The 11,931-nt window shown below is 40.9% G+C and overlaps 1 protein-coding gene across 1 annotated transcript; it reads left to right on the top strand.

Moving 5' to 3' along the window:
* The first annotated feature begins 1,323 nt into the window (after positions 1 to 1,323).
* gna13a (guanine nucleotide binding protein (G protein), alpha 13a) lies at positions 1,324 to 9,053 on the top strand. The gene is given in 5 exon segments (XM_062526056.1): positions 1,324 to 1,811; positions 2,980 to 3,181; positions 3,183 to 3,204; positions 6,306 to 6,356; positions 7,038 to 9,053. Coding segments are annotated over 5 exon segments (1,128 nt in total). The 5' UTR covers positions 1,324 to 1,531; the 3' UTR covers positions 7,611 to 9,053.
* The last annotated feature ends 2,878 nt before the right edge of the window (positions 9,054 to 11,931 follow it).

Raw genomic sequence — 11,931 nt, 5'->3', positions numbered from 1 at the left:
ACGGTTAGCTCTTATCCTACCAGTACTTCTAAATTCCAGCCACTGAACTATCCACAACTATCTTAGCAGAAAGATATCAAATATCAGTTGAGAGATATCAGATATCATTTGAAAATCATTACAAATAGCCTAAATCTTCACAATAATAACAGTGACTAGGCAAATACTTTACCTTTTAAAATGTGAAAATGATGATACATTTCAAGAGGGAAAGTAGCCTACTGGATTTTGTTGTCTTTGTACTCACTCTGCACAGTGGCAATAAAGTTGAATCAATCTATTGAATTGAATCTAACCTAATCCATTTCTGCAACCCTGTAGCCTATGTCCTTGTGGCTCTGTTAAGCGGAAACAAACACAGGGGCACACAAACACACACACACACACACACAAATGCCAGCCAAACAACAGCCGATGGCGCTAGTGCATGGTGCACAGATGAACAATTATTGTGCAGGACACAGAATTGCTAATTGCTCTTCCTTCAAGACTTTTTGACCAATTCATCAACATTTAAGACTAATAGTCCTGACAGTTAATGATGCCATCCAACTGGGATGTGGTAGGAAAAATTGTTATAGTAATAAAATCATGATACTTCCTCATGTGCTATGTATTTCTTTTGTATCAAGCATTACATTTCAGATTCAACAAGATAACTAGTTTATTAACAGACTTATTCTTATTTTCCAGTCTAGGCCTAACTACTTTACACTTCCATATCCAGAATGGCCATACACTCTGTGTCATCTTTTCAGTTGTCCAATTCTGTTTGTGAAACTAACACCGCAGTGCAGTAAATGAATATATAATTCCTATTATTTGCCCACTGAGATGTATGTCCTTTATCAGTTTGCCAAATGTTTGTATTCCCAGACTATATCCCGAATGCTCACTGGGTGGTTTCACAAATGATATCAGACTACTGCAGGATGCAACGTACATGTATTCAGTCTTCTCCTGAGCTGTGATTGTAGCCTAGTCTGTGTGCATATCTTTGGCTATCTTTATCATTTAGATTATTCACTCATTTGACAAATGACCTGCGTTGTCCGTCGTTAGCATTGAAATTGACATTGATGCCAGTAGGGGCAACCTTCACTTAAGTTCCAACAAAGATTTGACCTTTGACATATTCAAAAGGCTTCCTCAAAATCGCTAATCAGCGGACCAGCTAATAACAGAGCACACCAACAGCAGTGAATAGGCCACTCTGAACGTCCAGGAAGTCATAATTTCATTGATGCCAATAATGGTGTAGCTCAACCTAACATTTTACAGTCTAGACATTAATCAAACTGTCTTTCACAGATTGAACTAAAGACTGTATAGTCTATGTGACAGTCACACAGATGATGAAGTCAATGAGTCCTTGAGAACAAATGTGTAATAATATTACATCGATTAATGCTTTATAATTTGGTGAATCGACTATAGTTGACTTTCAGTTTCTCACAGTTTCCGCCCCACGGTCACATTCGGGAACGCGCAGACCAACCCTCCCCTGTGTATCCATGAAGTTGTTACAAAGATGGCGGATTTCCTGCCGTCCCGGTCTTCGTTAGTTTGTTTCACTAATTGTCTTTTAAATAGCAACGAAGCCGAACAACTAAGAAAATCAAAGGAGATCGATAAATGTATATCACGCGACAAGACCTATGTGAAGCGATTGGTGAAGATACTATTACTGGGTGCGGGTGAAAGTGGCAAGTCAACTTTCCTCAAGCAAATGCGCATAATTCATGGGCAGGACTTCGATCAGCAGGCCAGAGAGGAGTTCCGGGCTACGATTTACAGTAATGTTATCAAAGGTAGAAAGTACTGAAATGCTTACTTTGGATTGTATCGAAATTAATTTGATCCTATGTCTTGTTTATGCCACCACTGATAGTAAATGTAGCCGCTCTACTTGAGGTCGGCAGTTTGACGAGGCTGTAGGTACAGGCTCGCTATCGCCACTCCACACGTATTCACGAGTGGTTTGTTAAAAGGCATTGATTTTTAGTTTTAAAAGTTACAAATGTAGCTACTTAACATTCTGAACAAGGGCCAGAGGCGAAGGCACCCAATTTCTACGAGAAACGCCCATGGTATTTTGGCAACATGCTGCCATCATTTCGTCCATTGGGTTATCTGATAACAAAGAAGAGGTTGCTCGTATTCACTGTTTTTGTCTAGTGTTCAGTGATTTCAAAATAGAAATCTCATACGACAACATAGAACTTACGGAGTTGATTATTTTCTGAAAACCTTGTGTCTCAGCTCCTTCCAAACACTTGTTTCCCTAAATATGCTCTATCCAGCCCGTATTGTGTAAACCAGGTTTGGGATTATGATGATGTCTTCTATGGGAAATCTTGTGAGTGGAAAGTCAGCGATTAACTTCAGATATGTCACTGCTTCAGCTCTGACCTTTGATTTTGCATAGCTACTTGACAAACTGACAGTCTGCCTTGCCCACAGTTACTATCACTTCTGACCTGTAGAAGCCTACAGCGTTTCAGTCCCTTGAAACTAAACAACATTGACCTCTACTAGACTGGAAACTACTTTATTCTGTATTTATTAAACGTAGAAATTAGACATTAGACTTTTAGAAGGGCTGTGGCAGTGTTGGTGGAAATAAGGAAAAGACACAAGTAGCCTACAAATATGTGACATATCCTGGGTGGAGTGCCTTATGTCACTTGTTCACGTACAGTGACCTAGAAGGCCCTGCTTAACATGCACAAAGACTTTGCTCTCGTATAATCGCTTGCATTATCATCTCCCCTGTAACGCATATGCTGGACATGCATTGCCCTGTTTGTACTTGCAGCTATCCTCATCAGATGATACCCAGGCAGGAAGTGTAGCTCATTACCATTCATATCTATTGCCTTTCCTCTTCTTTCATGTGGTGAAATGTGTTGCTTGCTCACATGTGCTTCAGCATACTGGATGATGGGTGTTTTTTTTTTTTGGTCTGTCCGACCACAGGGGTGCGCGTGCTAGTGGACGCCCGAGAGAAACTACACATCCCCTGGGGAGACCCTGACAACCAGGTGCATGGGGAGACCATGATGGGCTTCAACACACGGTCCGACATGATGATCCAAGGATTGGTGGAGACCAAGGTGTTCAACCACTATATGCCCTCCATACGTGCACTGTGGAAGGACAGTGGAATCCAGCATGCTTTATCGGCGGCGAGAGTTCCAACTGGTGAGGACTGATGGAAACACTCTCCACTTCAGTGTGTTAACACTAAACCTTCTGCGGTCCTACTAACTCTCCAAAAGAAAATGATATAATAAATCACATCTAGGCCTAGTGATAGATGAATTGTGTAGCTTTTTTTGGAGAAGTGCTAGCAGAAGTTTACCATACTTTCATTTTCAGTCACATTGGTCTTTCATAGTGCTAAACTTACTTTTTGTGTCTACATTGTTTGCAAGGTGTTCAGGACACGACATAAGAAATATATGCAACAACAAAATGCATATGTTCTGTAAATATCATAATGTAAGGTGAGCACTGTGGCCACCAACACACATGGGCAGTGGCTGAGGGCATTGTTCTCAAATAATGGACAATGTGCCAGACCTGATGTCCTAATGACGCTGTTATTTCTTCACTACAAGACCAGTCATTGTTAAAAAAATGGTTTATGGATGCCACAAGAATTACGCTAAACCCTCGTTTGTATTGACTGACTCACTAGATCATGTCATTCTAGTGTGGACAGGACTATGTGCTTGTTTGTTTAATGTCTCAGCAGTTTCAGCTGTAGTAGTCCACTGCCCCTTCGTGCCTGTTGGAAAATGAGCCCTCGCAAGTCAGGTTTTTCAGCACGTTCTTTCGGCTTCGTTTTGTTCTGTGATAATTGCGCTCGGGCGAGGAGGAGCAACCATATCCTGTCCCTTTTCTTTGTCATTTTGCTAGTCTCTCTGCTTGTATCTGTCTGTCTGTCTCTCTCTCTCTCTCTCTCTCTCTCTCTCTCTCTCTGTGCACTTGTTTCAGTTTCAGTTTGTCTTCAGTTTTCTGTGCTGTTCTGAGAGTTGTGCTGCGTGCTCGTCTGAACACCGGGTCCACATTTCCCCTTTAGATTTAGTGAGATTACTGGGACGGTGCTGGTTGTGTGAGTGGCGCAGGAATGTTGATCTGCGGTTAAACGGCTTGTCGTTGTTTAGTCCTCTCTCCTTCTGTGTGCAGAGAGAGAGAGAGAGAGAGAGAGAGAGAGAGAGAGAGAGAGAGAGAGAGAGAGTGTGAGTGAGAGAGAGCAAAACAGCTGCACTGCACTGAGATGCCGTACATGTTCAACTTCAGCAACTAAGCAGCAGATTTGCTAAATCTTTGGCAGAAAGGTCTGAGTTCTGCAGCAAACAAAGTGCCATTGCATGGCATTGATTTTTCTCAAGATTAAACATATTGCCTCTGACCAGGGCCCTTTTAAATAAATACATACATACATACATACATAAATAAATAAATAAATACAAATCTACCACACAAAACCTACAGTAGAACTGTAGAAGTATTGTGGCTAACAAAGAACATTATGAAGTCCCAGACCAGTGTTTATTGTGTCCAATTGAAGTTGGTCTCTGATCTTGTGCAGTGTAGAACTGGTCTCACTGGTCTACTGTAGCTTTCCACTCTTCCACTTGTCGTATATCTAGTTGTGCTGCTGTCCCTGAGGTACAAAGGCTGTTATTTGAGCTGGTCTGGCCTAAAGCATATTTGAGTGGAAGTTGTCAGCAGAGTCTTTGTATGTGTGTGTCCATGTGCTTTGTGGCTAATAGGTACTAGCCATGTTGAATGTATTCAACAGAAGTATGATTGTGTGGTCTTAGTGGTTTTAACTGTAGATTATTATAAATATGAATATATTTTACATCCTAATTCTGTTTTGCAGTGATTGACAGATACATGACATAGATTTTGTGGTAGGGTAAAATATTTCCGAACTATTAGCCACAGTTTATACATCGATATACAGTACATCGCAGCTATGAGGTTAATACACAGGGGCAGTTAATATGGTATTAATATGGTTTTGTTTCTTTTAACTTGCATAAAACACTGTCCTGCAGCCTATACACACTGCAGCCAATAGACAGGAAATTACTGTAGCAACTGGGTAAAATGGTATCACAGTACACCAATGTAGGATCCAACTTGCCACAAGGAAGTGTGCCCATCATACAAGGATACAACGTTTTGATTTGTCACATACATAGAGATACTTTGTAAAACATGTAGTAAAATGCATTTAGCGGCTCAACTCGAGGTATCATTTATACGTATAAAGAAGAAAGATTTAGAAGAATTGACTAAATAGATTGAGAGAGAAGGGGTAAAAGTGCAGTGTGGCAAGTAATGTAATGTCTTTAGAGTGTTTGATATGTATTCAGGGTGCAGATGGCTTGAGGAAAGAAACTCCTCCTCAGTCTCTCTGTTTTAGCCATTGACTGGGGGTGGAAGAAAACATAGTTGGTCAATAAGTGAAGCTGTCTCCTCCAGATGAGTGTCACTGATTTCTCTACTTTTTTTTGTGCAGTCTGAGCCTTTTTCAGAGGCTCAAATAATGTAATTTATTTGGACCTTAGCCATTATTATTATGGATGACTATGGAAAATAAATGATATATATATATATAATAAGATATTAGCAGATGGATATAGTATATGTAATATATTAGCAGATGGAAAGAAATCCGTGGCACGCAGTTACTTGTTAAACTGTGGTTGTTAGTGTAATGAGATCCCTTCACAGATGTGAGCCGTTGCTTGTCCAGACACGACTGGCTGACGAACCAGGCCTTTTTACAGGGGATCCAGCCAGTCTTGAGTGGAATGAGGGAAATGTCCCGCCCCTCCCACTCCTGAACTATCACTTCTAGAGTTCAGTGAACTTTTGGTTAGCTGTTGAGTGTGACCTGTGCCATAGTTGACACTTAAAGGCAGGGGTCAGGATCTGCGGTCAGATTATGGACGTTTGAGATATCATTGTGTATTATGTGGTGGGCCTGACCACCTGCTTTGTCTACGGCAGTTTGGTTCAACACAGAAGCTGCTCTTGGTTTCTGGAACATTTGAAACTCATGAATTGTTTCAAGGACGCACAATGTATAGAGTTGTATGCTTTAACTGTTAAACTTGGGGGGAGGATAGATGCATAACTCTCCCTATAAATACGTACAAGGTCTATAAAGACAGTCCCTGAATTACCACCTTTCCCTATAAGACTCAATGGTGAGGGGCTGTTTAAGTTCAAATGCAGATGTACTTTAAGGACTAACAGATATCGTCCTCTCTTTACAGGGTGAATCTGTGAAATATTTCCTGGATGATTTGGATAAAATCGGTGAGCCGGTAAGTCACATCTGAATTATATGCAATGAATCAGTTCAGCTGTTCACTTCCACTCATAATCATAACAGTATTGCACAGATACATGAAGCAGAGCTTTGGTTGATATACAAGTTGCCATGCCATGCTTCAATATGTAAATCCAGGCCATGTAGTCATCATATGTAAATGCTTCACCCGTGACATTTTCCTGTTTGACTGGCAGCTGAGCTGAGCCTTCCTCTCTTTGCATAGTTTTACATGTTTGCACTGGGTGAGAAGGGACCTGAGGGCAGGTATTGTATTTTCTCGGTCAGAGATTGCCCTCGTAAATTGTTGCCTAAAAGTGTGTGTGTGTGTGTGAGGCAGAAGCCTCTCTACCATCACTCTACCAACCTGAAGCAGCTCATGTTGCAGTAAGCATTGATTGATAGCCCTTTGATTGATAAGCGATTATATACAGTATGTGTACAAGGACAGTATTCCCACGCTGTTTTAGACTGTGTGTGTGTGTGTGTGTGTGTGTGTGTGTGTGTGTGTGTGTGTGTGTGTGTGTGTGTGTGTGTGTGTGTGTGTGTGTGTGTGTGTGTGTGTGTGTGTGTGTGTGTGTGTGTGTGTGTGTGTGTGTGTGTGTGTGTGTGTGTGTGTGTGTGTGTGTGTAGAAGCGTTCTTTGAAATTCAGTCTCTCAATGTTCCCCTGGCCAGGAATATGTGCCCTCTCAGCTGGACATCCTGCTTGCCCGCAAGCCCACCAAAGGCATCCTTGAGTACGAGTTTGAGATCAAGAACGTGCCTTTCAAGATGGTGGACGTGGGAGGCCAGCGCTCGGAGCGGCGGCGGTGGTTCGAGTGCTTCGACAGCGTCACCTCCATCCTCTTCCTCGTCTCGTCCAGCGAGTACGACCAGGTGCTGATGGAGGACCGGCAGACCAACCGGCTCATGGAGTCGCTCAACATCTTCGAGACCATCGTCAACAATCGCGTTTTCTCCAAAGTCTCCATCATCCTCTTCCTCAATAAGACAGACTTGCTCGAGGAGAAGGTGAAGACGGTCTCGATCAAGGACTACTTCCCTGATTACACAGGCGAGCCTCACGACTTGGCCGACGTGCAGAAGTTCCTGGTGGAGTGCTTCAGGAGCAAACGCCGGGACCAGCAGCAGAAGCCTCTCTACCACCACTTCACCACCGCCATCAACACAGAGAACATTCGGCTGGTCTTTCGCGACGTTAAGGACACCATCTTGCACGATAACCTAAAGCAGCTCATGTTGCAATAAAGCATCGTGCAAGGACTTTTTAATTGGAATGTTATGTTCATAGATAAATTTCCGTCGAGGAGAATGGGCTGGATAATCTGATTGGTGTAACGTAGTACAGGTGTCAGTTGGGCCAAAGGAAAATAAGAGGCTTCCAACATGGTTCTGCGCCAGTAGATATTCTGAACGATGCACTCTGTTGCCGTCTTGTGCCTTAATAGGTTGATATACCAGAGACCAGCCTTACGGAGGGATGCCTTTTGAGCCCTACCTAATTTTTTGCCAAGTCTTAAAATCCTACACTCCTGTCACCCTCATTTATCTTTAAATATGATTTTAATAGCAGACAGGCAGGCATGCATTTGCCAGCTGAAATATGCGTATCTTCAATACACCAAACTCAATGTATCATGATCATACAGGAACCTTACAAGAATAAATGTTTCATGACCTCCCTGTAACTAAGGGAGCCTAAGAAGCCAAAGGAAGCTTTTATTATCAAACCTTTACCCAGGTACACAATATACAAAATTCTGTTTGATTTTGTCTGTGATGTCTTCGATCTGTGGTAGTGCCAAACAGAAGCTGTCCTGTCAAATTCAAACCTGTAAATAGATTTTGACAAGGCATAACCACACCTTCCTTTTGTAAGCCAAAATAATAAAAAAAACTTGTCTTCACATAAAAAGTTTTTCTATTGTACACTGGTTTTAAGGTATATGACTAAGAAGGCCCTCATATGCTGACTCAGGGCTTCAGACCACTCAGACGTATTAATGAAGTGCTAATCTGCGTCACTTGCTAACCCAATCACTTGATGTGCTTACATTTTTCTATTTTTTTCTATTCTAATGACTGATTATTCAGCCTGTGGCTTTAACAAACTAGGCATTTTAATGGGTGACATGTCGTTGGTTATGTTCCTATTTCTTTTGACTGCTTTTCCTGAATATTTCTGTGTACTATAATGGTGACCAAATCTGTCTGTCTCCACATATTATGGTACCAGTACAATTAGCCACTACTTCTCTTGCTTAATCACATTGCTTAAAAAGGGAAACAAATTGCTAGAGTTAAATCATTAACATCTTTTGTTAATAGGCATATGCTATGTACAGATTTCATTGCATTCTTAGACCTGTCAGATTGTGCCTTCCCCAGATTGTTATATTTAACCCATATGCATTCAAATACCTGTTTGTGTCCTGGTTCCTGTTTTTCTTGTGCCTAAGACAACTATGTGGCGATGCTGCTGTCCATTAACAGAACATTCCTTCACCAGAAAGCTAAAACAGACCTTGCTGTTGTGTGTGTGTGTGTCTGTGTGTGTGTGTGTGTGTGTGTGTGTGTATTTCAGGATACAGTCACCTCAGGATTTCCTTGCCTCACTGTCTGTCAAAACATTTCTCTCTGGGTCCTTTTGATTATAACCCACAGAGTAATATTAAAGGCTTTTACACTTTTGATTCTTCTCTTTTATATTTCTCTCCATTGGTAGGGGAATATTGGCATTTTGGTGTTTTTGGGCCATGTAGACAGACACCAACCAGCTAACTTACTACCCTTTTACATTGCCTCCCCTTACTGTGCACCCTCAGTTCATAGTCATGCGGCAGTTTATGCAAATTGCAGAATTTTTAGGGTACAACCAGGACTAATGACACACTCCAATTTTCTCCCAGTGCAACAGCGATAATTAACCTCCGTTGCTCAGCCAAATGCCTTCCTGTTACGTCCATCACAGAGTGACAGGCAATAAACTATTTTTGATTATCAAAAGTAAACCTCATTAGTGGTTTAATTTGTAACTTTTGATAATTAAAGAGTGTTTTTCATCTAAAGGTTCAACTTCATGCTTATTCCGTTGACCATTTTAGTGCTCTCCCCAATCCCAGACTTTCACATTTAGTCCGTGAGCCAGAGGGGTTGGTCGTTACCGAAAAGGTGGCAAAGGCTACCATACCTTTTCTGAAAGCCTGGAATCTCAGCTTTTCAATGATGTATGATGGCCATCTGACAAGAGTAGCTGTTTTGAGTTATGATGCATAATGTAAACTAAGGTTGAAGAAATAATGTGTATAAATCAAGCAGAACACTGAAATATTTTATTTTGTTATATTTGGTATCATTTTAAAGGGGAGACTCTGAGCTTTCATTTAAATCCTTTTGTGAACATTTTGGATAAGTACAGCCAACCCTGGAGCTCTTCAAACCTTTAATCACACACATTTGCCTGCCATTTCCCTGCCATCTTTTGTCTTTTAATCCTGTGGCACCTGGGAGCATCAGAGAAACAAAATCCAAACACTGAAATACTGGCATGACCCTAAGGATTCAGAAAATGTATCATTTACCCATATTATCTGATTTGGAGGGGATGATTTTTCGTCTTATATCAGACATGGCGTTTTTTCAAAGACATAAACAGTAGTGTACTATTACCCTTAAGGTTAATTTGTTGATATGTCGAGTTGAAAGTCTGAGGTAAATATATTTGAAATAATAATTATTGATACAGATAATTTTGAAAAAGTTGTTATACAGTGCAACACACTGACATGAGGAGTGACACAGTCCCTCTTGCATGAGCAGGACAGAAACTCAAGTATTGCTTGTGGACCAATGGAGACATTGAACCATATAGAGAGCTGCAAGTCACCATCTTGGTCCAGTCTAGACCACCCATGCTCAACTGGGGAAGGAACTTCAGGGTTGTTCTCGAGGCATCTTCTCCAGATAGCACCTTGATTGTTAGCTCTGAGACTGTGCTTCCTGAGAGAAACCGAGCATGGAGTTAACTGCCAGGATTCTACGCCTTTCTTTGCACAAAAAAGTGCATACTTCATTTCATTGATGTTGGTGATTCTGGACTTGGAGCTGTAAGGCTGCATACAACTCAGGTGTCATTGCCCAGTCTGCCCCAACCTTCTGAAAGGTCTCACAGAAGTTTTCATTCTTCTGAAAAAGTTTTAGGGCTGACACTTTACCATGGCCTGCAAATGCACTTACAGTATCGCAGCCTGTGTATACGTGTATTTTCTTGCCTGAGAACAAGGCATTCATTTTTTAATGTACATGTAAATTCCAAGAAAGTGGGGACCTGATATAAATGATATGTAGTGGATATGTATTAAGGACCTTTTTAACTATCTAAAAATGCTGAGAATGCTGAATAACAACTTTTTCAAAATTATCTGTATCAATAATTATTATTTCAAATATATTTACCTCAGACTTTCAACTCGACATATCAACAAATTAGCCTAAGGGTAATAGTACACTACTGTTTATGTCTATGAAAAAACGCCATCTCTGATACAAGACTGTAAATCACCCCCTCCAAATCAGATAATATGGGTAAATTATACATTTCCTGAATCCTTAGGGTCATGCCAGTATTTCAGTGTTTGGATTTTGTTTCTCTGATGCTCCCAGGTGCCACAGGATTAAAAGACAAAAAATGGCAGGGAAATGGTAGGGAAATGTGTGTGATTAAAGGTTTGAAGAGCTCCAGGGTTGGCTGTACTTATCCAAAATGTTCACAAAAGGATTTAAATGAAAGCTCAGAGTCTCCCCTTTAAAATGATACCAAACATAACAAAATAAAATATTCCAGTGTTCTGCTTGATTTATACACATTATTTCTTTAACCTTAGTTTACATTATGTGTCATAACTCAAAACAGCTACTCTTGTCAGATGGCCATCATACATCATTGAAAAGCTGAGATTCCAGGCTTTCAGAAAAGGTATAGTAGCCTTTGCCACCTTTTCGGTAACGGTTTCCATAATTTGAGGCCCTGGCTCACGGTCTAATTGCATGTTTGTTTGCAATGGATACAAAACAACAGCTGTTTCATTCATCCCGACCAGGCAGTAAACCCCATTTATTCGAAGTCAATGCACACATATCTGTGTTTATACTATATTTCATGCAGGTGAGACATGGAAAAACAGTTAGAAAGATGCAAATACTGTATATTTAGGGTTATCAGGTAGGGGGGTTGAGTTTTGCCATGTTAACCTATGGAGACTGATGGCCAGGGGGTCATGAAGGGCACTTGACTTGACAACTGTTTCAATCGTCCCACCATGGACATTTAGCATATGCTGTTTTGACTGAATTAGCATGAAGTCAAACTTTTAGATTAAAAACACTCTTTCATAAATGAAACAGCTCGTGACATTTAGGCTACTTTTGACAACAGGGGTTCATATGTTCTTCTATGTGTTGTCCAAATGATGTCTGTCTATCCTCGTTGCACTGGAATGTTTCATTAGTCCCATGCAGTTGCACCCTAAAATTATTTCTGTAATTTGTATAAACTGCCGCATGGATAACC

This window comes from Sardina pilchardus, chromosome 22 (assembly GCF_963854185.1).
Source record: "Sardina pilchardus chromosome 22, fSarPil1.1, whole genome shotgun sequence".
NCBI classification, from domain to species: Eukaryota; Metazoa; Chordata; class Actinopteri; order Clupeiformes; family Clupeidae; genus Sardina; species Sardina pilchardus.
Note: the sequence above shows the minus strand (reverse complement) of the source record. Positions and strands in the feature narration are given on the sequence as shown.